The sequence below is a fragment of the Equus quagga genome, unplaced genomic scaffold (genome assembly GCF_021613505.1).
Source record: "Equus quagga isolate Etosha38 unplaced genomic scaffold, UCLA_HA_Equagga_1.0 73442_RagTag, whole genome shotgun sequence".
In the NCBI taxonomy this organism is placed as follows: Eukaryota; Metazoa; Chordata; class Mammalia; order Perissodactyla; family Equidae; genus Equus; species Equus quagga.
The window spans coordinates 9769558-9797051 of record NW_025802777.1 but is presented as its reverse complement, the minus strand read 5'-3'; the positions used below and the strand labels follow the sequence as shown (position 1 = coordinate 9797051).

General features: G+C 45.8%; 2 protein-coding genes across 4 annotated transcripts in view; both read left to right on the top strand.

Annotated features, from left to right (window-relative positions):
- The window catches only part of LOC124234355 (interferon alpha/beta receptor 2-like), a 62815-nt gene extending 59407 nt beyond the window's left edge, over positions 1–3408 (top strand). For all 3 annotated transcript variants that reach the window (XM_046651698.1, XM_046651700.1, XM_046651697.1), the window contains exon 9: positions 1110–3408. In XM_046651698.1, the coding sequence (XP_046507654.1) occupies positions 1110–1808 (699 nt within the window). In that variant the 3' untranslated portion in view covers positions 1809–3408. The remainder of the gene's footprint in view (positions 1–1109) is intronic.
- An 874-nt stretch (positions 3409–4282) lies between these two features.
- On the top strand, positions 4283–27247 carry LOC124234363 (interleukin-10 receptor subunit beta-like). Its single transcript, XM_046651709.1, has 7 exons — positions 4283–4478; positions 5739–5862; positions 10172–10329; positions 12506–12672; positions 16403–16550; positions 22804–22961; positions 26510–27247. Exons 1-7 carry the CDS (start codon positions 4430–4432, stop codon positions 26846–26848), a joined length of 1143 nt encoding a protein of 380 aa, XP_046507665.1. The 5' UTR covers positions 4283–4429; the 3' UTR covers positions 26849–27247.
- Positions 27248–27494: the final 247 nt, after the last annotated feature.

Here is a 27494-nt window from a genome sequence, read left to right as displayed (position 1 = left end):
TCATTTGAGATTCAGCCCCCACCACTTACTAGACAGGAACCTTGGGCAACCTTAACCTCTCTGCCTCATTTTCTCATCAGTAAAGTGGGGATAAGACTAGTAAGTGTACTTCATAGAGCGGTTGTGAGTGTCGAGACAAATAATCAATAGCAATTCTGTAGATGAGAGGGAGAAGGTGAGTTTTGCTTGAGCCAGGGTAAGGATTACAACCCAGGAAGGCAGTCCCCACAAAGGGAGAAAGCATTCGGGAGAAGCATGATTTCCAGTACAGTTTTATACCTTTTGGGAACAAAGAACAGACATTAAACACACCCAGATACATAATCATCAAAGTTTCAAAGAGATATTCAGCTGCAAATTAGCAGAGCCATGTGACCCTGTCCCAGAAAGGAAATTTAGGAATACTGATGAAGGCTTACGGATACTGGCATCTTAGGAGGGGAAGGTTGCATTCTTATCTTAAAAGAGTGCATTCCTTTATTTTGATAGAGTGTTTAATGCATTCTTTAATGGTTAAAGCAGATGTATCATGTATGTCTACAGGCCATAAGTCAGGCTTCTTTAGGTCAAGCTGAATCACTTTTAAACCAGCATAGCTACCCCGTAGACCTCAATATGTGGAAATATCTTGTCCTGAGGATAAAACGAATTACAACATGCAACGTACTAAGAGCAGTGCCCAGCAAATAGTAAACACTGTGGTATAGCTGTTAGCTATTATCATTGTTGTTGTTGTTGTTGTTGATGTTGTATTGATGGTCGTCATCGTCACCATCCTCATCGCTGTGCAGTTAATCTCAGTAAGTTTTATTACGTCAAAAAATAAAGAACAAGGGGCTGGCCCCGTGGCCGAGTGGTTAAGTTCGCGCACTCCGCTGCAGGCGGCCCAGTGTTTCGTTGGTTCAAATCCTGGGCGCGGACGTGGCACTGCTCATCAAACCACGCTGAGGCAGCATCCCACATGCCACAACTAGGTGGACCCACAACGAAGAATATACAACTATGTAATGGGGGGCTTTGGGGAGAAAAAGGAAAAAAATAAAATCTTTAAAAAAATAAAGAACAAACCCTCAGAATTGATCATCTCTCTCTCTCTCTCTTTTTTTAAGAATTTTCGTAACTGGTCAGCCTGGGTATTTCCCAAGCTACCACCATTGGAAGCGGTGGCTATAGTGGAGATCATTCACATCAACAGAAAGAAGAAAGTGTGGGATTATACATATGATGATGAAAGTGACAGCGATAATGAAGCTGTTCCCCAGGCGAGCGCAGGCGGTTACACCATGCATGGACTGACAGGCCTGTGTCCGGCCTCCACGTCCTCGGCCTCCTCTGAGGACTGCTTCGACCCAGACCCTGAGGAACCTCCCCTGCCCCAGCCTGGGGCTGAGTCTGAGCCCCTGATGGCACCAGGGCCTGGCCCCTGGCAGTCGGAATGCACAGATGGGGCCTATGAGAGGACAGGGAACCTGCTTCAGGACCCCTTCCCTGAGGAGGACAGCTGCTCCACTGAGGGGTCTGAGGACAGAATTATCTTCAATGTGGATTTAAACTCTGTGTGTGTGAGCACCCTCGACGACGACGACCCAGAAGTCCCTCCAGTGTTATCATGTATTCCAGAAGAGACAGTGGACCTAGAGGATGCCGAGGAAATGGAAACGAGCCTTCTGGTGTCCGGTGGAGAAGGCATGCAGCTGCCCTTCCCCAGCCCCCCTGTGGAGTGCCTCTGGCCTGAAGATGCTCCATCTGAAAAGAGCGACACTGCCGAGTCGGATGTTGACATAGGGGATGGTTATATAATGAGATGAAGCCAAAAATATTTAACTTGAACTGACAAATACCTCCAGGGTTCTCTCTCCTTGTACCCCCAGATGCTCCTTTGTGGTTTGCAAGTGTTCTCTGAGAGAAGGAGCAGGAGACTGCAGAGTTGGCTGCGTTCTTCCTGGTGACGCCATCTATGCAAATTCGCCACATGGAGGCAGGGGAAGTGGGAAACAGCATCGCCCGGTGCATTGTTTACAGTACAGTGTATTACAAAGTGATACACTTTGATGGGAAAATGCCCATTCCCTTTACTCTCATGCACTTATATAATGTTTCTGCAGCATGTTTCCCAGTGGAGGGAGCAAGGTTCCCTGTGGTTTTCAGAGGTGGTCCAGGGCCCTGTAAGATTTCTGGGAAATAGTTAAGTTGGGCCTGAGTGGGAGTGGGGAGAGAAAAGGAAGACACTCAGCAGGGTTCATAGCTGGAGCAGTCAGCAGTGTGGAGCCCAGCAGGCTCAAGGAAGGAGCCGGAAAGAAAAGAGGCAAGAAAAGAGGAGGGAGGAAGGGCCGAGGAAGGGAAAGAAGGGGGATTCACAAGGCAACAGAAGCACATGCACTGAGCTGGAAGTAGGGCAGGTCCAGCTGAGTCTTCGGCACCTCCCCGATGTCCTACTCTGTCACCCGTACTCTGAGAATTTAACTCTCAGCCCTCGTGTGAATGAGGATGATAGATTGGCACACATAAATAACTCTAGCGTCAGGCGGGTGACTAAAAGAGGAAGCATTTGCATGAGGGAGAGGGTTGGAGCCTCAGAGCCGTATTTTAAGATTTAGAAAAAGCAAGTGAGAGAACGAATGCAAATGTGCTTTTAGGTCTTCAGAAGCAATAAGGCGTAAAATTCCCAGAGATCGTGTTCAACAATTTAAGAAGTGCTATATGTGCTGACTCCAAATGTCCTGCACCTGACTACAGTTCCTGTGAATCTGGGGGTAGAAAGGGGAAGGAAAGTTCTAGAAGAGCACGTAGCAAACAACACAAGGACTGGGGTGAAGGGTCTGCCTGCCATTTCACCGTGTGACCCAGAGCACTTGGCTTCTCTGAGCCTCAGTTTCTTCATTTATGAAATAAGGGGATTGGACGAGGTAATCTCCAAGATCCTATGATGCTAGGAGAAATATTAGAAAACACATAGGAATAAAGGATCTGGTGGAGGTACTGCAACCCTGAGGGGCTCCCAGATTCTCCTATCCCGTACCCCTCACCCCAAGAGCAGGGTTCTCAGATCTTTCTTCTGGGCCCCTTCAAAAGGGGGAAAACAAAAATTATATGAGTCCCAGTTCAAGGACTTTGAATAGATTTCTTTTATAATTGCTCTAAAAGAACTCAAAGGAGAGGGCTGAGACACGGGGAGCTGTTATTTGATAATAATCTAACAAAATTCCATAGGAAAGGGGCCTTATCATACATGAAGTCCATTTCTCAGCCCTCTGAATGCATCGATCATATTTTGAAGGATTTCCAGAGTGATCTTCTGGGATAACCTTTGTATGGCTGCTTTTATCTATGGGCGTGTGTGTGTATTTTTAAATTTTGTATAATGGTTGGAGGTTGGGAAAGGATACTACAAATACACTTTTTAATACAAACTCGGTAATGTCTCCGGAGTTGTTTCTCATCACAGAGCGTATATATGCAGATTTGCGGTTCTGCCGGCATCTCCGGGTTTGCACAGGGCCCACCCTAACTCTGTGCAGTGGTCTACAGGGAGCAAGGGCACGTTCCGTCCGCCGCCTGTGCTCTTTCACGTAGAGTGTTCTAGGTCAATGTCAGCCGGCGGTTACATCACCCTGTACTTACCCTGCTCTGGTTTTCCCCCCTCACCACAGAGCCAAAAAAAAAAAAAAGAGGAAATTCAACCTTTCTCAGCAGGGTTGTGAGAGAAACGATTTGTTACCAAATAAATGACTTGGTTTTGTGTTATTTATCCCTTGCGGGGGGAGGGGGAGGGGGGGAGGGGGAGCAGAGGGGGAGGGGGGAGGGGGAGCGGGGGGGGGGGACGGGGGCGTAAAGAAGACCCTCTGCAGCTTGATTTGCTGATAGAGTGCCTGAAAATCATTTTACATGTGGGGAGAGAGAATTATAGGGGCCGTGCTGCCTCACTGGAGAAAACCTGGGAATACTGAATGGCGTAAAGGAAACCCACCAGCACCCAGAGTTCCACCACCCAGACATGGCCTCCGGGTTGGCACTGCGGTGTATGGATTTAATTTGTACGCTCCTTTCAAAGCATGCATTTGATGTTGGCGGGCGTCCCCCAAATCGGGACACTGTGCGCACAGTTTCGTAACCTGTTTTACTAGCGGTGTTTTCCACTCCCGCGGAGGGAGGGGCAAGGTCCCCTTCCCCCTCTGCGTTGCCCTCTGCCAAGCCGGTGACACCGACCTCTCGAGCAGGGCACCCGGGGGTGCAAGAGGACCCCGGCGGGGGGCCGGACACTGGTGAGCGCCCGGGGGCGGGGCCGCAGGGGGCGGGGCCCCGGATCGCCCTGCCACACGCAGGTTCCCGGAACTGGCTGCGGGAGGGCCGGGCTGGCGCTCTCCGGCTCGGGCACCGGGGCTTGGGCCCGGCGGCCCCCGGAGTGCCTTCCTGGGCTCCCGGCGCGGGCATGGCACGGAGCCTCTGGAGCTGGCTGGGCGGCTGCCTCCTGGTGTCAGGTGAGGGGTCTGCGGGGAGGGGGCGCCGGGCGATCTCCGGGGCGCGGGCTCGTTCGCGCGCCTCCCCAGGCCCGACTGCCGGCCCAGGGACCCCGACCCACCTTGGCGCCGCGTCCGGCCCCGGGGTGCGCTTGGGAACCGGGAGGCCCGGCGAGGTGCGCTTGGCTACGACGCGCGGCCGCGATGGCCCCAAGGGGAACCCCCGAGTGGACCCCATAGGCTCACTGATCGGGTCTCCAGGACCTCCCATTCAGCCCTCAGCACCCCGGGATCTGAATTCTGCTCCTCAACTCCGCAGCTGTGTGGATTCTGAGCTCTAAATCCTGTGAAACCTCTTCTGGACTCCTCTAAATTGCCTGCCCAGGTTCAGACAACACAATGGACCCGTCCTTCCTTGCTGATGAACTCATCCCTGGCCTTCCAGGGTACCACATTCGCCGGGTTTCCTCCTACCTCTCACGCTGTTTCTACTTGGGGTCCTCAGGCTCTCCCAGATATCTATATAGATCCTGCCGGAGCCCGCTTTTCTTCTTCCCCTACAGTTTCCCTGTGGGGGAGAGCAGGAGAACCCTGGCACTAAATATCAGCTATACACCAGTGGCTCTCAACTGTAAAACTCTGTTGGCACTAGTTGGGTGATGGGCCGGTGGTGGTTTATTATACTCTCCCTACTGTTGTGTATGTTTGACATTTTCTATTTAAAAGTTTAAAAATGATTTGTATCTCTAGCTCAGATCTGCCCTCTGGGCTCCAGGCTCATTCTTCCAGCTGTCTCTGACATTCCTAATTGAATATTCTCCCTCATCTCAGATTCCATGCAAATTCTGAAATGGAACTCTTGATTTCCCTGCCCCCAGCCCCGATCAGGGCATCAGATGCTTAAGCCAGGAATGGATATTAACTTCTGCTTCTCCACACCCAGATATTGGGAAATCTAGAGCTTATACCTCTGGAAATAGAGCTAAAATCCACTTACCCAGCCCCTCACACCTTTCTACCACCACCCAAATCCACGTCTCCCTCATCCATCCCCACTTCCCTCTTGCTCTCTGCCCCACCACCCCTCCCAGCAATTTCTTCCCGTGGCTCTTCAAATAAAACCCAACCTCCTCAGCACAGTTACCATGTGTCTGCCTCTCACCCACATGCCCATTTAAAGACCTAGAGCGTTAGGGGAGACCTGAGTGTAGTGTATGGTCATTTGTTTGGGCATCCCCTTTGAGGAAAAAAGTTGCAAACGTTTTCCCTTTATTTTCACAGCATTAGGAATGGTGCCACCTCCTGAAAACGTCAGAATGAATTCAGTTAATTTCAGGAACATTCTACAGTGGGAGTCACCTGCTTTTCCCAAAGGAGATCTGACTTTCACAGCTCAGTTCCAAAGGTGGGTGTAGGCAAGGAAGAACAATTCCTCTACCCTCCGGGTCCTTCTGGCTGGTCTAAGAAATAAATTGACATCAGACAGAGTAACAGGAGAAAATCAAACAAAGTTTAATAATATGTATACATTGGAGAAACCTAAGAAAACTCAGTAACTCACCAAAAAGGCTGAGGCTGCCACCTTAAATACCATCTTCTGATAAAGACAAAGGAGGGTGTTGCGGGTAGGAGTTTGGGACTTCGAAGGGGAGGAAGGCAAGGGGAGGAAGGCAATTCACGTAGGGGTGAAAAAGTAAATGTTTGATAAATAAATGTTTGCTGGGCCATCTCCAGACCACGTGACCTGAGAGAGAGAACTTTGATAAGAATGGGCTTATGGGCCTCCCAGTTTATTATACCCAGAGTTATCTATGGTGATGGCCTGTCCTGGGGACAGGCCTTCTCTCTTGAATTCATTTAAGCAGTTAGGGGGAAGGTCAAAGTTTCCTTCAGAATCTTTTGTCCTCAAAAATAATTAAGCCAAAGAGACGCATTTTGGGCTGGCCAATTCTGATCTCCTGTATGGGTCTGAGGCACTTAGCAGGAAGGTAGCAGAGGATCATGGCCCTGGGCTGGGCCACAGGAGAGAGGCTGACTGCTGTCACTCACGTGACCACAACAGCTCATGGGGAGCCTCCGTCCTGGGTTTTTTCTTTCTGTCCAGGAAATTCTTGTGAAAGCTCTGTTCTCTGGAAACAGACAAGTAAAATCCTTTTTATTTTTTCTTGGTGTGATGAGTCATGGTTCAGTGATCACAGGGCCACTGGTACATGCAGTTCATCATGTGGGCGTGGATGTTATCAGCTGCAGTGGTAGCCTACTGCAATGTGATCATATCATGTTTGTCACAATAGATGTTTTTTAAGAGAAAAATGCCACTGATAACATCTCCAGTTATTCGAGTAATATTGCTAGAAATCAACAATGTTTAGTTGGAAGCTATGCAAGAAAATTGAGGTATGCAAAGCAGTGAGGAAGACCCTTGCTGTCTTACCACCCACTCCCTCCAATAGATTGTGACTGCATGCTCCAGGGCTGTGGGGTGCAGATAATTTGCATAGTGCGTTCTCAGTGACTTCATGTCTACGTCCTGAAATTGAAAGTAAGGCTGCTACTGGCTGTTAAAAGCTCTGTTCTCTGAAAACAGCAGAGGCTCATGAAGGGTGAGTGTCACCCAAGACAGCTGGCTCAGTGGTGCTTCATCCCCCTGCCCTGCCTCTCAGTTTTTCCCTGTGCCAGCCCTCCTTTGGCAGCCTGCTGTCATACAGCACAGGCTGGACTTCAGGAGACCCACCTTTGTGCCGGGTGCCAACAGCTGCAGGAGGCCAAAGGCTGATGAGCCAACACACCTGCTTCCAATGTGACTCAGAAACATACAAAGATGGACAACTCCTTCAGTGGGGCGGGACCAAATGTGAGTCCAAGATCCCATTAATCCCATACTCCTTCTCATCCAGCTTTCATTTTACAAACATATCCAAGGCCTGCTAAGTGGGAGAAGAAGTAGAAGGATGAATAAGATGGTCCTTGTTTACATTTTTTTTAACTTTTCAGTTCAAAGTAATTCCAAGCTAACAGAACATTTCAAAATTTCAAGTATAGTACAAAGAACTTCCAAACAGCCCACATCCAGATTCACCAGTTTTTCAAGTTCGCCGTATTTTCTCTCTCCATCTCTCACATACATAATGCCTTTGCCCCTTAATATTTCCTTGTGTATTTCATAAGAGCAAGGATAATCTTTTGCATTCCCTCAGTACAGCTATCAAGATTCGCAGCTTTAACATTGATAAAATACTTTCATCTAACCTATGGTCCACAGTCCAGTTTTGTCAGTTTTCCCAAGGACTTAAGCAGAGTCATTCTGCGACTTATTTTTTTCCTGCGGTAGATTTTCCAGCACTGATTGGTTTTATCATGTCATCTCTGTGTTTTCTCCACTCAATCTTGATAGCTCTAGAGATTTCACTGTGAAAAATTAACTTCCCTCTCCGTCTGCCTCGCTCCCCATCATTTATTTCTCGGTTGTTCTGTGTTTTGCTTCTTGGCCTTTGGAGTAGGGGTGTTCGTCTTTTAGATGAGAGTTCCAGTGACTCCCCCATAACTGAGAGTCAATGGCTGGGTTCCAGTCTTCTCAGCATGGAAGTGCACACCAAACATGCCTGTGCTGAGTGTGTCCTTGGGGAAGAAATTTGGTGCTGAAATATCTGACTGCTTTTCTATGGCTCTGTAAAAGGTTTGTTTAGAATTTAGCCTGAGCGGTTGCATAGCACAAACTCTGTTATATGTGTGCGTTGGGTAGGGGTGGCCAGAGGAGGGGCACTTGAGAGGATGTATTAGTGACTTTAACATGGAACTGTCTGAAACAATTAGGTAAACGTGGGGAATGGGTCATATTACCTATTTACTGGGAAGAAAAATATTTTAAAATATCATAAAAACAACCTAGTGAAAGAGAAGTTGTTGCAAAACAACTTTTGAAATACTCTGTGCTCCAGCCAAGTGATGCGTTGGTTTAAATGAAGGAAATGACCCTATGTGAGACAGCCCCCTTAATGAAACGACCCCTGGATTTTCCAAATGATGGGATGTGAGGCAGCCATGAAGAGATGATTGATGGAGAAATGTTTGTGGTATATTAAGTGAAAAAGAGGCAGATTGTAAAATAGTATGAACCTAATTATCGCTACCTAATAGGAGCACAACGGGGTGTGGTATGGTGCCTGAGACCGTGGGCTCTAAAGTCAAACTTGAGTTCCATTGGGCAAGTTTCTTAGTCCCTCCATGTCTGTGCCTCAACTGTAAAATAGGAGTGATTTCAGTTCTGCCCACCTGGGGTTGTGAAAATTCAATGAGATCATACTGATAAGACACTTAGCGCCCTGCCTGATGCCTTAAGTGCTTGACCAGTGTTGGCTGTTATTATTTTTATCAGCATCACCATCATTGTCATCTCTAAGAGCAGCTAAATTGGCTTTGGCACCAAGACCAGAAGGAATACTGAGGAACCAGTCAGAGAAAATCTTAACTTTTTGCAAGACAAGAGCTTGGGTTTCCTTAAGTCTGGTGGAGTTTATTACACCTCCTTAGGCTGTTGTAAGGTTAAGTTACAGCACTTGGTAGGTAATTCCAACCATCCCTTTGCTTCTTCCATTTTATGTTTCTGCCACCCTCCCTTCAATGTTTGGTGTCAGGGCTAGAGATCTGAGATCAACAAATTGTTTTATACTTTTTCCAGAATAATTAAACAGTTGTCACCTACAGGATATTATTTGAAATCATTGTAAGATACTTATTTTGGCTAATCTGTGTATATCGATATTTCACAAACTGTGCCCCACTGCTTTCAGAAATACATAGTCAAGAAAGGAATCTTTCTTGGTCAAATATGTAGAATACTCAACTCCTTTTTGGAGGGGCACCTGTTCATTAGGATGTGAAAGTCTCTGAGAAGTTCTTTCGTAAAGACAGACACCAATTTATGTTTCATCCAGTTTTTACCCAAAATTGTTTGACCACGGGATGGATTATTTTTGAAACTGATACTGAACCTCTTAATCTCAAATTCCTGTGCCCAATGTACAATAAGCCAGGCACTGAGACACCAGTGCTTGGAGATGGAAAAAAGTGTATTCCAACTGGCCTAAACGAGAAGGCAGGAGGACAGGTTCTCTCAAATCTGCCTTAACAAAAGAAGAAATCATGGAGTTTTATAGAGCTAAAGGGCTTGGGAGGAGAAACTTCAAAGAAACAAAGGGGAAATCAGCATTTCTTTCATTCCAGATAAACCCTTGGGCAATCAAATTTAGCCCTTGGGCAATCAGACTTCTGGTCATCACCAGCAGCTGAGAGCTGGTTATCTGCTGATCATAACTTCCTTGGAGGCATTCTTTTTCATCTGCAAAATAAGCTCATAAATCCTTGCGACCCTGAGTCACCCCTCGGATTAAACAAGATTAACTTCCTTTCATCTGTGTCTGTGTTGGGAATAAAGTCAAAGGGTAATCATGTTCTTATTAAATATATACAGTAACCCTCAGGTACCGGCTTCAAACATCTTATGATATCTCAAGGCTCATTGAGGTTTTACGGAGCACAGTTTGGAAAATGCTCATATAATTGATGCATACTATTCATCAAAACTGATTATTAAGTATTTGCTTTATTTTTCTCTCATTATCTTCCATTATCCTTTGCTAGCAGGGGGACTAAAGCCCCGGTCAGCCTCAGAGAGACTGGAGTTAGAACTCTCATGATTCTTTCTGATTTTGTAGTTATAGGAAATTTGAAGATATATGCACAAGTACCACCTTGATGGAATGTGATTTCTCAAGTATTTCCAAATATGGTTACCATACCTTGCGAGTCAGGGCTGAATTTGAGGACGAGCGTTCAGACTGGGTAAACATCACCTTCTGTCCTGTGGATGACAGTAAGCCTCTTTGTTTCCCATTTCATTGTAATGTCATCATCTTGCATGGTTGATTTCCCATTGGTTGGCCCATCGACAAGAAATCTTTGAGTGCTCACAAAGGGGGTGGCCCTGCACAAGAAGCTTAGGGAAGATAATAAAGAGGGCTGTGGCTTTTAAGAACTTCATGGGAGAGACAAGAAAGGATAAGCATAAAGTCAATAAAATAAGTAAATATACGTGTAATAACTTTAACGCCTTGAGGATGAGAATGAGTTGGGGCCAGTGCTGTTAATGAGAAGAACTGAAAAGATTAATGTTGCAAATTTTCTGGGAGCAAGTCAGTTTGGAATTATGACTTAAAGAAATGTGACATGATAGGCAGAAGAATAAAGGTTATTCTAGACAGATGTGGAGACAGGAAGACCAGACGCAGATAGCCAGCTTGTCCGGAATGAAGGATAGAGACATGGATGCAGCTGAGGGCAGATGGATTGAGTCAGGCTGACTGGTAAACATCAAAAAGAGTATTCCCAAGTTAGATCTGGAGGGTCATGGGAACCCACCAGAGGTCATGAGATGAACTCAATTAGAGTATCAGGAATGGAAAACTAATTAAACCACCATATAGCAATTGAGAGAATAAAAGGATAAGGGGTTATAAGAACTCAAGTGCAGCCTTCCAAGGAGTAGATGGAGAGAAGCGTTAGGAGGATTGTTAATGTAGGGAGGGGTCTGTATTCCATTCCCTGCTCTGGACCCCCATGGCTCCCACAAGCTCACCCTCCCTGGTAGGAAATGTGGCTAGGATGCCCTTCTGCCCTTTCCCGATTCTGTCCCAGGCTCAGGCAAAGAACTCTTATTTCTGAAGTCAGAAATTATCAGTTACATTATCTTTCCTAAAGGTATCTTTATATAAACTAAGGCAAAATGAACATTAAAATGTACGAACAGCTTAACAATAAACAAGTTTCCAAAACATAGTATAGGTCTCTGCTCTTATAATTGCTAACTGATTTACCAGGTCCTGACTGGTTCCAAATTTTAGGGCCCATCTGTGGAAGTTCCCTTTAGAAACTGACACACAATAGATAGGCAGCTTGCCCAAAGGTCACACAGGTAATGAGTGGCCGATCAATGAGTCAGACCCAGGCTCCTGCTTCTGCACTCTTAGCAATGACTACCCTACACTGGATATTTGCCTCTTGAAGTTTATGATAGGAATGTCCTTCAAGATGTCATGTGGAACCTATTTATGCTTGCTTTGGGAAAATATCTAATTAAGTTTTCTTATCTGATTTTCAGCTACTAGCAGGTTAGAAACAGGGTAGAATGCCAGAAGCAGGCCCATTAGCAGCCCCAAAAAAGTAACAACAGCCAGAGAAGAATACAGGCTATAACTCAAACAGCCTGCTTATCCAGAGCCATCTATTATTCATTCTACGATTATTTTTGAGCACCTATGTGCCAGGTACATTCTTAGTACTAAAGCTACAGCAGTGAATGAGACAAAATCCATCCCCTCAGGGCATGCATTCTAATAGGAAGACAGATAATAAACAAATAGACACATATTATATGACAGATAGTGACTATGGCTCTCAAGAAAATAAAGCGAGGTGCTGGAGCAGGAAGTGTTGGGAGCTGCTCTTTAGATAGGGTGTAAGAGACAATTTCTCTGAGGAGGTGATGTTTGAACCGAGACCCAAACAAAGTGAAAGGGCCAGCCACGTGACTATCTATAAAAGAGCGTTCAGAAGACAACAGCTTCAGAAGACTTTGTTGGAAAAGATATATGGTTAATTATATACGTTAAACACTAAAAATAATAGAAATACCATGTTTAACTTCCAACCCAGCAAAGGAAATAGAGAAAATTCAACCCAAATGAAAGAAAAAAAATGCAGTCTTTACAGGAAAAACAAAATCATGTAGTTGGAATAATTCCAAATATATCAGAAATCACATTGAATATAAATGGACTAAACCTGATTAATAAAGGCAAAGGTTATCAGATTTTCTTTAAGAAATAAAACCCAGCTACCCTCCTTAGCCACATCGATCAACATCATAGCGATGGTATATCAAAGAGCAGAGCACTTCTGTACCAAGTGATCAACACAGTTATGAAAAATAAATGTTGACGTTTCTAAAAATGTGATTTTTGATTGTCATTTTGCTTTGTTCTCTTACTTAGCCGTTATTGGACCTCCTGGAATGCAAGTAGAAGCACTTGCTAATTCTTTACATCTGCGTTTCTTAGCCCCCAAAATTGAGAATGAACCTGAAACATGGACCATGAAGAACATTTATAACTCATGGGCTTATAATGTGCAATATTGGAAAAACGGCTCTGATGAAAAGGTAAGCTCGGCAAATTGTATGCATTTGAGATGTAAGCTCCCTGTTCTTTGCTCAGTGTTGGTCTGAGTCCCTGACAATGGAGAGAGGAGGCCAGGAGGTCATCCAGTCAGGGTCTTGCAAGGTGGCAGCACCTTTCCGTCCAGAGGGTCCAAGGCCTGGTCCTCTGAGCACCGGAAGTTCCCGATCTGAAGGATGACCAGTATCTCTGGCACGCACTTCCCAGACGCCACCAGAAATGCGTAGAGACTTCCAAGGTTGCTAGTGCAGTGACAGCAGGCTTTTTTCTCCCTGAAGGGAAGTTCCAGGAGAAGACAGAGCTGACTCAGCAGTTGGCTGGGGGAACTGGGAGTCTGCATAATCAGATGGTCAGCTGAATGACTACCGTTTCATGTCACGAACCTTGTTCCCCACGCACACCACAGAATGGTCAAGTCCATGGTCAGGGCAGCCCCACCTCTGGATGCTGGATGAACAGGATCACATTTTACTTTCTGACCCCACTTTTCCCCATTGCTCTCCTCCTCTTCACAGGATAGTTCCCTTAAAAACATGGGCTGGGAGTGGAAAGGCCTGGTTGGAATGTGGCCCTTGTCACTGACTCTGGTCATGCTCTTAACCTCAGCTTCCTTATGTCTGCAAAATGAGCAGAATAACCCACTTCATTAATAAAGTGGAGATAATAACCTGCTTCATAGGATTGCTGTGGAATTTAATGACATGAAAAAAATAAATTTGTCCCATTGCCTGAACAACGTATATGGTCGCTATGTGAGGTTCCCTTCCCCTTATGTAGACATCTTAAGGCCATTTTCATTCGTCCTTGGTCAAGCTTTATTCTTATACTTAGTGCTTTGGAGCTGAATGCCATCTCTGGTCCTAAACTGACTTACATGTATGTTATGTAAATTAAGTTACATATATGTTATCTTTTCTACGTTAAATGTTGATTTTATCACCTAATTCTCAAGAGTTTGGGAGGAAAGGGTCCCCTATATGTATTGCCTTAGGAGTGATGTAATTAAATTTATATGTGCATACTGTGTAGCCCAAAAAATCTCAAGTTAATTTTTCCCACCCAAAAAATGCTCCATTAAAAATGATGAGGGCTATCTGCCTTCTTCACAGAATAGATTATTTTGCTTATAGTCAAGACCCCAGGAAATGTGCACCTAGAAAACAATACAGAAAAATGAGTTTCATTGTCACTTATCACATGCAGGTGTCTCTGCTAAGCTCTGGGATGCAAAGATAAGACAGGATTGGCCCTCTGAAGGACATAGCAGCGTGCTTGAAATAAGGATGGGATTCTGTAGTTACCATGCCTGAGTGCCTGTTGCACTGGGCATGAAGCATAAAACCCACTTTATATTTAGCTTCTTGTCTAGAATGCGCCCACAGCACAGATATGTGGTTACCCATTTGTTCACGCTGTTGTATGCAAGCCTTTGATGTGACATGCGGAGAGTGTTGGAAAGGCTGCCGACGCCCCAGTTCCTCCCGCACTGGTGCCGACAGTGTCACCATTTCCAGTTTCTGTGTGTTGTAAACTGAATGTGTATGTCTTCTCTGCAAATTCGTGTGTTGAAACCTAATCCCCAGTGTGATGGTATTAGGAGGTGGGGCCTTTGGGAGGTCATTAGGTTGTCAAAGTGGGGCCCTCATAAATGGGTTAGTGCCCTTGTAAAAGGGACCCCAAAGAGCTCTCTCAGCCCCTCCACCATGTGAGGACGCAAAAGACAGCAGCTCTGAACCAGGAAGCGGTCCTCACCAGGCTCCAAATCTGCCAGTGCCTTGAACTTGGGCTTCTCAGCCTCCAGGACTGTGAGGCGTAAATGTTGTTTGTAAGCCACTCAGTCTGTGGTGTTCTGTTACAGCAGCCCGGAGGAATAAGATGATAAGCTTCCCTTTGAGAATGCACATGTTTCTGAGAGGCGCCGTGTTAGGTCCCTAAACTAAGAGCATAGAAGACTTTTGGAAATTCTGTTTCTTCCTGATGGGAGGAAGTGAGAAGATAAACCCAGAAGTTGCCCAGAAGTGAAAGGCTAGAAAAAGCAATCCAAGGGACGTAAGCAGGTCCCCTCACATCTGTGCTGCCTTCTTCCCTGCCTGCCACTTATGGGCCAGCCTCTGAGTTCAGTCTTTGAAAAAATAGCGTTGTAAGGTTTTCGAGGTATTGGATTTCTAAAAATGAAAGCCAGGACTTTTTGTGTTTATTTCTTTCTTTCGAGGAAGATTGTCCCTGAGCTAACGTCTGTTGCCAATCTTCCTCTTTTTTTTTCTCCCCAAAGCCCCAGTACATAGTTGTATATTCTAGTTGTAGGTCATTCTAGTTCTTCTATGTGGGATGCCGCCTCAGCATGGCTTGATGAGTGGTGTGTAGGTCTGTGCCCAGGATCCGAACCAGCAAACCCTGGGTCACCAAAGGGGAGCGTGCAAACTTAACCATTACACCACCAGGTCGGCCCCTGTTATTATTGTTAATCATTAGAAGCTATACTGTACTTTTTATGTATTCAATTGGTATAATCCAATTCTTGCCCTCAATGAGCTTAGCTTCTCATTGAGAGAAGATGTCAATAAACCCAACCCCAAATGAAAAATAACTAATTACTAAAGTAAAAAAGAGTCTGTGTCCACTTTATATTGAAGTTCCTATTCGTGTAACAAATTTTACATAGGACCCTTCCATAAGGAAATTATAACCACGGTGGAAATACAGGTAATATATAGTCTTTTAATTTCCTTTATTTTGCCTGAAACTATTTTGGTTTCTCAAATTCAGGAATATGTCATCCATTATGATATGTTCGAATTAAACTAGGCTGAGTCAGAGCTGCCTGCACCAGAGACAGGCTGTAGCATGTGCCCTCGAGGTGAGGTGGGGCCTCTTGGGGAGCACAGCCCAGGTGCACCAGCAGAGAAGTGATTCCGAGGAGAACCCAGCAGCCAGAGTCAGAAACATGATTTGACTTAGAAAGAAAACCATCTTGAGTCTTCCTGGTGTATTAGTTTGTTAGGGCTGCCGTAACAAAGCACCGCAAACTGGGCAGCTCAAACAACAGAAATGTATTATCTCAAGGTTCTGGAGGCTGGAAGTCTGAGATCAGGGTGTCAGCAGGGTGATTCCTTCTGAGGACTGTGAAGAAGGACCTGTTCCATGCCGCTCCCTGAGGTTCTGGTGGTTTCCTGGTAATCTTTGGTCCCTTAGGTAGTAGAAGCGTCACCCCGATCTCTGCCTTCATCCTCAGATGGCGTTCTCCCTGTGTGTGTCAGTGTCCAGATTTCCTCTTCTTATAAGGACACCAGTCATGTTGGATTAGGGTCTGCCCTAATGACCTCATTTTAACTTGATTGTCTCTATAAAGACCCTATATCCAACTATGTCACTTTCTAAGGTACTAGGAGTTAGGACTTCAGCATATGAATTTCGGGCAGACACAGTTCAACCCATACAACTGGTTTATCTTTTAAAAAAGGGAGGTGGGATGGTTTGCATGTCATTTAAACTAGAGAATTCAGGGTATGAGAGGGTTTATCAGGATCACGGTCAGTCCTTGCCCCATCCCTGAGAATGGTATCAGGGTCCCCCGAAATGAACTGGGAGGAGCACCTGCTTCCTTCATCTTCCTATTTTGAGCCTGAAGTAAATATTATAACTATTAAATTGGGGCGGGGGGAGATGGTGTCCCTTCACTCTGAGCCTTGTTCTTATTTTTGTCTTTGTTACTAGTATCCAATTACTTGTCAATATGACTTTGAAGTTCTCAGAAATCTTGAGCCGTGGACAACTTACTGTATTCAAGTTCGAGGGTTTCTTCCTGAGCGGAACAAAACCGGGGAATGGAGTGAGCCTGTCTGTGAGCAAACAACTATTGACGGTAAGTCTTGAGATGCACCCCCGGTGATTCTGCCCCCTCTGGGCTTTTTAAACAGCTGTATGGACTCCCAATGGGTGTTCGAGTTGGAAGCCTCCTTAGACATCGTATCCAGCTCAAACTCCAACCTGGTTCAGCCCTGGTTGAAGGACTTCATACTGGGAAGGAGACCACCACCTTCTGAGCCAGTTTCTTTGCTCTTAGTCCCAAGGGATTGGTGGACACAGCTTCTGTCCACGGTGCTGAAGTCTCCCTCGGTGCGCCCACCTCCACTGCACTCATTCTGTCCTCTCAGGCTCCCCAAAGCAAGTCTCGTCAGTCCTCCTAAGACCACCCAGCAAGGTCGAGCCCTGTCACACCCCTCAGAAGCCTTTCCTTCCCAGGCTGCACGCCTCCAATTCCTTCATACACATGATGGGGAGAGTTTGGAAACTCTATCACTATCCTCAGCAAGCACTGCTTGTCTCAGGGTCCCTCGTAAAATACGGTGCCAGGACCTGAACAGAGTCCCTCACATGTGACGTGGAGCTCAGTGTCTAGCAGAGTGCCTCCACACTTGGTGTTTCTTAAAAAAAGACAAAGTGAAAGAAAAAGAGAAGGAGGAAAAGAGAGAGAGGGAAGGGTACCAGTTGCCCTAGACACTGAGATGATTTACATACAGACGCATTGCAGTTGCATACAAGGTGATAAAAACTTGTGGCCTAGATGTCTGCGTGCAAATGACAGGACTTTTTATTATTTTTATTTTTTGTTTAATTTTTTTTATTTAATTTTTTTGTTGAGGTAACATCGGTTTATATCACTATTTACGTTTCAGGTGTATATCATTATATTCCAACTTCTATATAGACTACATCATGTTCACTACCAAAAGTCTAGTTGCCATCTGTCACCATACACATGTGCCCCTTTACCCCTGCCCACTTCCCCTCTGGTAACCACCAATCTATTCTCTGTGTCTGTGTGTTGCTTGTTGTTGTTGTTCTTATCTTCTACATCTGAGTGAAATCACGTGGTACTTGCCTTTCTCCATCTGACTCACTTTGCTTATCGTAAAACCCTCAAGGTCCATCCATGTTATCACAAATGGCAAGATTTCATCTTTTTTGTGGCTGAGTAGTATTCCGTTGTGTATATATATATATATATATATATATATATATATATACATACCACGTCTGCTTTATCCAATCATCTGTTGATGGGCACTTAGGTTGTTTCCAAGTCTTGGCTGTTGTGAATAATGCTGCAGTGCACATAGGGGTACATCTATCTTTTCAAATTAGTGTTTTTGTCTTCTTTAATAGCCATTCTGACGGGCTCACGTGAGGTGATATCTCATTGTGGTTTTGATTTGCATTCCCCTGGTAATCAGTGATGTTGAACATCTTTTCATGCGCCTCGTGGCCACAGGCCTTTTTATTGTTTAAAGATGTTATCGTGAGGCTCAGCCAGCTCAGACCACAGAAGGATGAATCCTTGCGGGCCCACTCCTGGCCATTTTCAGGCCCTCCTGGGAGCAAGGCACTGATCCGGGGTTACAAAAATACAAAGGAGATTAAGAAAGAATTCCCTCCAGAAAGAGCACAGAGCTTTTCTTCTTCTGCGTCACTGTGCATTTCTGAGAAAATTGTGATGCCTGCTTGATTCTTCATTGCAGCTGATCACATTCTTCTTGAATGTTGGTTTTTGTCATTGAACGTATTTCTCACCCAGTTTTGCTTGGTCTCGTCTACTGACTTGCAAGGAAGAGCTTCAGGATCCTCACCAGTTGCCATTTAAACTGTTGCTGTGTTCTAGGACACACCTTCCTCCAGACTGCCTAGCTTCTTGCTTTTTGGTCACCAATCCACGTGAACATAGTGGATATAGGCTACTTGGTTTTGTGGTCCACAAAGTCATTGTGAAAGACTTTGGCAAATATCAGCTGAAATCAATACCCAGTGCCAAGTGCAGCGTTGCCCCAACTGTGTTCCCTGAGTGTTTATGGAAATGTCTCAAGGGAAGAGCCCTGTAGTCAGGTGTGCTTGGAAATGGTGGCGCACCGTATTTCCCTCTCAAAAAGTGGCCCTGTATGTTAGCATTTTTAGCCTATTTGATCTTTCAACACCTTTTTTGAGAATTAGCATTCCAAGAAATGCAGCTCGGGAAAAACCAGCCCATAATATGCCATAATTTACCAACAAGTAACCGTATCCAAAAAAGGAAAGGCAGCCACTTTGAGCTAGTTTCTGCTTGGTGCCCTAATGTTATTATTTTTAGTTATCATTCTTACTTTTTTTTATAGGTCTATAATTAGCCACTTAATTATCCATTCTGGAATATTTGTATTTTTTCTGGAGATCAGCATCAGTAAACATCAAGCTTCCTGGCCTGTAGTTTCCTGAGTCTTGTTTTATTTTATTTTTTTTCCCTTCTTTTGTAAATGCACAAATTATTTGCCAGAATTCAGCCTTCTTTCGCCTCTCTCAGGTGTGTGGTCTTTCCAGGGCCATCCAGAGCTGTTCTGCAATTGTATTAGCTTCCTTCAGACTGCAGAGCCCCATTGAGGATGAGAGTCTTTCCATCTCTAGGGAATTCTCTGTCGCTCTCCTCCCTTTTTTCTGCGGCCTCAGCTCAGGGCCTTGCCTCCACAGGCCCCAGTTCAGTGGCTGAGTGGCCTGCCTGTGTTAGTCCTTCCGTGCTCTGAGCTGGCTGAGCCTGTCAACAGTGCCTTTAAATAACAAGAAAGCCTACTTCTTCTGTGCCTCCAGTTATTTTCTGGGCCATAGGTTGTTTTCACAGACTCTCTTGATGTTTTTCCTCATTTTGGTCCTCTTTTGAGTCATTTGTATTTGAATCAGAATTCCATATCTTGGGAACCCCCCATTCTGCTTGCATCACTAGAATCTCCGATCTTGGAGTCATCCCTCTTTCCTCTAAGCATCTTCCTTCTGCCTTCCCAGGGCCTTGAGTACGTGTCCTGATCACCTGGTGCCCCTGCCCTCGCCGCTGTGAACTGCAACAGAACGTGTGAGGTGGGGCAAGTCCTGAACTGCCCCATGCCTCAGCCACCTTGTCTGCAAAATGGGGGAATAAAATGGTGCCACCACCCATGGGGGTTGGGAGGACTCAGAACAGAGACCAACAGAGTGAGCCCTTAAAACATGTTACATATTTTTACTGTTATTATTAATGACATTATTAAAATCACATTGTTAAATATTCCCAAACATTTATGTCATGAAACACGGCATGAGGTGTACAATTTGACCAAAAAGAAAAATATTTCGAATATTGGCTGTAAATGATCATCCATTAACTGACAAAATCCACACATTTTATAAAAGGAAAGGAAAAGTCTAACCCATTGAAAACCTGCTTCTGTCAAACATCATTTTAGGTTTGTTTAAACATAGTTATCTCATTTAAGCCTCACAACACGTTTTCAATGAGAGCATTGTAAGGATCTCCTTCCCTTTTACAGACTGGAAAATGAAGGTTCAGAGAGGTGAAGTAACTTGCCCAACGTTGCTCAGCTAGTAAATGACGGGGATGAAATGGAACACAGGCCCATCTAAGCCCAGGTTGTCTTTCCTGTAATTTACTACCTACAGATGTATTCCGTAGGTAAACAAAGGCTTGATTTCCCTGAGGATAAAACAGAGAAAGATTGTCTGCCAGACAACGTGGTCAGATGGAACTGAAACAAGTTAGAGAGTTTTACCCAGAAGGTATTGGTTGATAGATTCTCCCACAATTCACAGCCTGTGTAAAGCAGTGTCCTCTCTCCTTCCTCGGGGTGAGCCACAAAAGTGTCCTTTGAATTTTGTCACCATCAACCAAGTGTGCCTGAGGAATGTCCTTGTCTAAGATGCTAAGACGTCGTGGCTGGAGACACAAGGACACCCAGATGTTGCCTTCCAGGGGGTCATCACAATGTCATCCACAGTGCCAGGGTGGGGCCCAGCAATCAGTGTTTAATCAGCATTCAATGAGAGATTCTGATCGTGACACTGAGAGAGCTCCTGAAATACTCAATGGAACCACAGATGGATGAGTGGGATCCCGGAACATCCTTCCGAGCTGGGAAGTCAGATCCCCATCTGACCTCCTGTTATTAGCTGGGATACAGCCTGGGGGCCACTCCCCACAGCTCACTTGCCACATGACCCTGATTCACCAAGAAAACACGTCTGAGTCGAACGTGACTCAAGTGTGGGTTAGGCAACACCTCCCCTTGATTCTAGTGTCCACACAAACGACCAAGAGCCATTCTGTACATAAGAGAGAGAAGGTGAGTTTTGCTTGAGCCGGGGTGAGGATTATAACCCTGGAAGGCCGTCTCCACAAAGGGAGAAAGTGTTCTGGAGAAGCGTGGTTCCCAGTACAGTCTCAGACCTTTTGAGAACAAAGAAGAGACAGTAAACATGCCCAGGATACATAATCATCAAGCTTTCTAAGAGATATGCATTTGCAAATTAGCAGATCAATGTGACCCTGATGTCCAGGAAAGGGAACTTATCTTCAGGAGTACTGATGCAGGCTTACGAATCCTGGCCTCCTAGAAGGGGAAGGATGCCCTCTTATCTTAGAAGAGTACATTCTTTTACTTTGAGATAATGTTTAATGCACTCTTTACATTAATGGGTAAAGAAGATGTACCACCTTATATGCGATAGGCCATATGTCAGGCTTCTTTACGTCAAGCCGAATCAGTTTTAAACCAGCATAGCTACCCCCATATACCTCAATATGTGGAAATAAATGAAACGAAAATTCACAGGGGAACTGGGATGAGGAGTTGCTCTGAACTGAGCAAGGGGACAAGCTGGAAAGATTTTGAAGTCACTGCTAGCGTGAATTGCAAAACGAGAGGACCAAGGGGGAAAGGGTAGGCTCGCCTAGCCTCTTGCCCCTTAGAAATGACATATCCATTCATCAGCTATTTAGGGAGCATCTGAGCCCCACCCTGTGGTGAGCGCTGCGAGGGCCCAGCAGGTGACGGCCGTTGATGTCACTCCAGGACCATTTGCTGTTCCAGGGTTCTCTGATCTGCTCTCTCTAAGTAGGAATTGACATTTCCCCCCCACATAGTCCCCTTCAAACAACTTGCTCTTACAGGACAGGGTTTGTTCTCTTGGCCTCTTGCAGCACCAAACGCTTTGGGTTTTGATCAGGAGGGTGGGGCTGGTTGCCAGGGGTTGGTCACAGGGAGGTTAGGTGGCCAGAGCAGCTGGGGAAGAGGCCTGGTGCCGAACCAGGGAGTTAGGACTGCCAATGACCAGGGCAATGTTCTGGATGTCAAAGATAAGGACAGACATTAGTTAGAGCACTCAAAACAGATTTTATTCAGTGATGACTGCAGGAGGGGCAAGAGCTGACTGGGCATTTTAAAGGAAGAATGGGGGGGGGAAGGGAGCGGAGTCAGGGAAGTGAAAAATTGCAAAAGCGAAGGAGAGGGCTAGTCAGTGTCAGTGCAGTTTGGCCATCTGTGTCCAATGCTAACTGATGTTTGTCAAGTTAGGCTTCTGCCCTCCCACAGAGGCTGGGAGACAGGCCACCCCTTCCTGATGATTCTGTTTTAAAGGAATGGCTTTCAGGTCCTTGAGAAAGAGGCTGCTGGCTTGTAGGAGAAGCATATACGTCCCAAAGGGACAGAGGAAGGATTTACGATCATAAAATTGTTATAGTAAGTGCTCTAAGAAAGGAAGGTCAGATATTAGCAGAACAAATGCTAATTCATTTGGCAGCCTTGGGTTTTTCCAGGCTGGTGCTGGGCGGTCCCAGCAGTGCGGCCTCAGGCTGGCGTTTGGGCCAGTGTCTAGTGCAGGGGTTTGGATGGGGTCGTCCGTGCCAAGGGCTCTTGCAGTTCTCAGTAGAAGGCGCTGCCGTGCTTGTGTTCAAGTCGGGCTCTGGGACCCAGGGGCATCCTGTTTTCTGCTTTAAGACAAAAGACGTTTATCCAGAACGGGAACACTCATTGCTACCTTGCAAGTAGATAAAGTATATTGGAGTTCTTGCTTATTACTCTTTTTGAGAATATTAGCAGTCATGCCAGTAAGCAAACCAGAAGAAGACAGGAGAGGGATGAAACTGGTTGGAAGTCTCTGGATCCTCGAGCAGCCGCTGTATATCCTCCCACCTTCCCGAGATGAGCATATGGGCCCTGTTCTCAGGGATTGCCATGGGATTGTGATGGTGAAAATAGCGTTAAAGGTCACTGTGACCAGGTCTGTACATGACAAGAGCATAACACAGCCCGTTGTCCTTGCAGAAACACCCTCCTCGTGGATCATCGCTGTCATCCTCGCAGCCTCGGTTTGTGCGGCCTTCCTGCTGCTCCTGGGCTGCATCGCCTTGGTGTGGTGCATTTACGTGAAGACCAAGTACGCCTTCTCCCCGGGGAACGTGCTCCCTCAGCACCTGAAAGAGGTAGGCGGTAGGCTGGAGCCAGAGGTAGATGAGAAAACCCTGACTGGAAGGGCTTTCCTGTATGTCGGGAGTGCCCAAGTCAGCACAGCATCCTTTCCTGGAGAATGGCACACGTGTTGCCTCCTGGTCCATCCCCCGATGCCCATTTCAGGGAAGTCTGTGGTCACAGAACAGCTCTGAAGAAGGAGGCAGAGGTTTGTTCTGGAAGGTCTTCCTGCAACCTGGATGTTCCTTCTCTGACCTTCCCTGCCTAACACCCATGGGGTCAGGGAGCAAAGGTGAGATTCCAGGACAGGAAGAGAAAAAGCAGAGCTCAGAGTGGAGAAGGTGAGAAAGAGAAAACCCTGGCAGAGAAAATGGGAGGAGAGCCAGGCACGTTTTCAGTTTGGGTGTATCTGAGAGTGACTGAATGATGGGATGTGTATCCCAGACTTTAGGAAAGCTCTTTTCAAAAGGTTTAGAAAGAAGAAAGGGTCTACCTGGACAGAGACTGTATGATGGAAGAGGCCCTAAAGAAATGAAATTCTGGATATACACTAACGCTTAAAGTTGAAAATATGCATGGGCTGGCCCCATGGCCTAGTGGTTAAGTTCGGCACATTCCACTTCATGAGCCTGGGTTTGGTTCCCAGGCATGGACCTACACCGTTTGTCACTGGCCATGCTGTGGCTGCGACCCACATACAAAATAGAGGAAGATGGGTGTAGATGTTAGCTCAGGGCGAATCTTCCTCAAGCAGAAAGAAGAAGATTGGCAACAGATGTTAGCTCAGGGCAAATCTTCCTCAGCCAAAAGAAAAAGAAAATATGCCAAGCCCAGCCTAAAAAGAACCTATCTTTGGTCTCATTCCCCAGGAAACACACTCTGAGATGGAGATTTGCTTTCAGAAGGCTCAATGGGGAGTACCCTTGGGAATAATACCTCTCAGGGAGTGAGGGCAGCAGGATGGAGGAGAGAGAGGGTTGAGCTGTGGTACAGTCACCACAAAGGGCTCAGCCAGTCCAAGTCTGGAGCCAGGGGAGCATTGGAGAAACCACATTTGCAGCAGGAAGAACAAGGAGGGGGGGCCCTTTGCACCGGGTGGGTGTTTTGTAAATGAAGAGCCAAGAGGAAGCAAAATTATTCACCTGCTAGTTTTGCTTCTGGCTTCGCCATCAAATAGAGGGGTCAGACAGGAAAAGACAGAGGGGACGAACATGCTGCCAAGCAAACCAAAGCTGGAGACAAGCGTCATCCCATCCAGAGGGGCTATTTGGAGTGAGCGCCCGCCTCCAAGGCTGGAAGACTTTGCAGACTTGACTCTGGAGCCTACCCCTGGAATATCTGAAAACTACAAGGAGTGGGGGTGCTGGAGAAGGCCTGGAGGAGTGAGGACGAGGGAAATGCCAGGGAACTACGCAGCAAATCAGGGTCCTCAGATCACCAGATTCTCCAGTTTGACTCATAATGTAGAGAATTTGTTAACCATGGCCCAGAGAATAATTCTGAGTTTAGGGACATTTGCTGGGGATGCGGACTTAGTTGAAAAAGCAATAGGGAGATTTATCCAATACAGACAGACTGAGCCAGCTCGCCAGTTTCTGTGCGTGCCTCCAGCCAGGAGACCAGCCTGCTGTTTGCTTTCTTGAGATTTAGCACATCTTCCTTTGTTCTTCTCTCCTTTTCCCGTTTTCCAGGAAAAGCAAGGGTAGCTTCCAATCTGTTCTTAGCAATCCACTGGATCTGAGGATTTGGGGAGGTTCTCACCCCTTCCAGCTTCCTCTCTTGCCCAACAGAGATCTGGACATAATTCTTCTTACCCCTCCCCCTCCCTTCCATCTGCTGGTCAAGGCTGAGGCAGGTGGGGGTCAGTAACTGTGGGGGGGAGGGGGTCCTGCAAGTTCACACTGGTAGGCAGTGCACCCAAGGGCTTGGTTAAGTCACATCAAAGGGCTTGAGTGTGGAGATTACATTAAGAGAGGAGCAGACTGATCGATTACAGGTGCAACTAGGAGTAAATAGTTGGAGGGGAGAAGTTAAAAATGCAAACCTTTAAAGAATGTTTCTCCATCTCAACCTGAAGATTAAGAGTATGGACCTATGAAGATGAAAAATGGGGACCATGAAATCAGATATTCCAGGAAAGATAGATGGGCATCTTCATTGTTCAAACAGTTGGTGAGACAAGAATGATTAGGCTATGGTTCCTGTGCATGGCTAGCCCCGTCTACTGGGACACACAAACTGTGAGGAGTCAGTGTCCATCAAATGTGCTGGATAAAAACATAGCACAAGCTACATATGTTTTCCATTTGCTAGTAGCCACATTATTTTAAAAAGTAAAAAGGAACAGATGAAATTAATATTAACAACATATTTTATGTAACCTAATATACCCAAAATATCATTTCAACATGTAATCAATATTTTTAAAAATTGTTGAAACATTTACATTTTTTGTACAGTCTTCAGAATCCCGTATGTATTTCACACTTAGAGCCCACATTGATTTGGACAAACCACATTTCAAGGGGTCAGTAGCCACATGTGGCTCATGGCTACCCTACTGGACAGTACAGGGCTGAGGGCTGAAACTGAGGGACACACAGGATGCTGGGGAGCACCAACGAGGGCCCCCTGACCTAGCCTGAGGACACAGGAGAGGTTCTGCTTGTTCCAAGACACATTTATCCTGGGCCTGTGACATCCCAGCTTCCTAAAGGAAATGATGCCCAGGCTGTGTCAGCCCCACAGCATCGTGATCATCCTAAAAATCTCCCTCTGTGTTTACAAGAGGAACTGTCAGAGGGCAACCTGTGATCATTTAGCAAATGAGGTGCAGATTTGTTGTCAAATTTTTTTTAATTGTGTTAAAATATTCATAACATAACATTTACCGTCTTAACCATCTTTAAGTATACAGCTCAGCGGTATTAAGTACATTCCCATTGTTGTGCAGCCATCACCACCATCCATGCACAGAGCTCTTCTCGTCTTCTAAGACAGAAACTCTGTACCCACTAAACAATAACTCCCCATTCTCCTCCCTCCAGCCCCTGGCACCACCGTTCTACTTTCTGTCTGTGAATTTGACTACTCTGGGTCCATGATACAAGTGGAATCATACAGTATTTGTCCTTTTGTGTCTGGCTTATTTCACTTAGCATAAGGTTCATCCGTGTTGTAGCACATATCAGGATTTCATGACTTTTTAAAGCTGAGTAATATTCCATTGTATGGACATACCACATTTTGTTTATCCATTCGTCTGTTGATTGACACATGGGCTGCCTCCACCTTTGGCTGTTGTGAACAATGCTGCTCTGAATGTGGGTGTACAATATCTCTTTGAGACCCTGCTTTCAGTTCTTTTGGGCGTTCACCCAGAAGTGGAATTGCTGGGTCATATGGTAATTCTATTTTTAATTTTTTGAGGAACTGTCAGAGTGTCATGGTCACGTGTTTTAAAACAACATTTTCCAGAAAGGAGTTCTGTATAAAATCGTTGTAAGCCCAGAAAAAGAAATGGGAACATTTTTTATTAATTTTCTTTTTTTTTCTCCTACAGTTTTTGGGCCACCCACATCACAACAAGCTTCTGTTCTTCTCTTTCCCACTCTCTGATGAGGATGAAGTTTTTGACAAACTGAGTATCATTACACAAGTCTCTGGAAACGGCAAGCTGAATTCAGGGGATGGCTGCAGCCTCGGGACCCGGTGTGGGCAGGGCTCCTTCGAGCTCGTCTCTGGGGAGGAAACACACTCACCTGGGTACAGCGACCCCCTGTTTCTCACATCTGCCTCGGATGATGATCAGAGCAACAAACAAGGGCCGAGGCCACCTGGGCAAACCCCAACTCTAGAACTCTCAGACTCTGCGACAGCGTCCGAACAGGCAAAGAGCTAGATTTCAAAGGCTCGCTTGGCAAAAATACTCCATCTTGGCACCTTGCTCTTTTAGAAAGGCCTTAATGATTGAAAAAATTACTTGGCCCCTGAGAGTATAATTTTCAGCCCCTGAAGCTTGCTAATATAAAGAACAACTTTTAATTATGAGGAATAAAAACTGAGATGCTGTAAAATCCTGTCAGACCACCGATAGACTGATCCGAAAGACAGTGTCAGCTCAGAAGGGGTCAGCGGACACTGTACGGAGCGTGGGTGTTTGGATTCTCAGGGAAACTCCGACTGGATTTATTTTTCTACCTGTGTATGTCTTATATAGTGCTGGTGCTCTATAGTTTTGTTCTCTATTTAATCTGTATGTATTAACGATAACACGTTTGTATAGTTGTCACATATTGAATGAGGCTCTTGTGTGCCATTTGTGATATCCATTCATTCAACAGGTGTTCCTTGTCCCTGCCCGCCGTCACCCAGGAACCATGCCAGGTGTGAGGACCTAATAGCATCTGCGAGCTCTTGGTGTGTAGGAAGCTTCAAAGAATAGTAGGACTCTGGGCTCTGAATTCCACCTCAGCCACGTACTGGTCTATGACCTCTCAGTTTCCTCACCTGGACAAGGATTAGCGATATCCCATGAAAAATGCCTA

What these genes read in the sequence shown, in the direction of transcription:
- LOC124234363 (XM_046651709.1), top strand. Translation starts at nt 4,430, where the DNA reads ATGGCACGGAGCCTCTGGAGCTGGCTGGGCGGCTGCCTCCTGGTGTCA. An exon ending in TTCACAGCTCAGTTCCAAAG is followed by an intron (nt 5,863 to 10,171) that starts GTGGGTGTAGGC and finishes CTGATTTTGTAG; the next exon opens with TTATAGGAAATTTGAAGATA. An exon ending in TCCCTCAGCACCTGAAAGAG is followed by an intron (nt 22,962 to 26,509) that starts GTAGGCGGTAGG and finishes TTTCTCCTACAG; the next exon opens with TTTTTGGGCCACCCACATCA.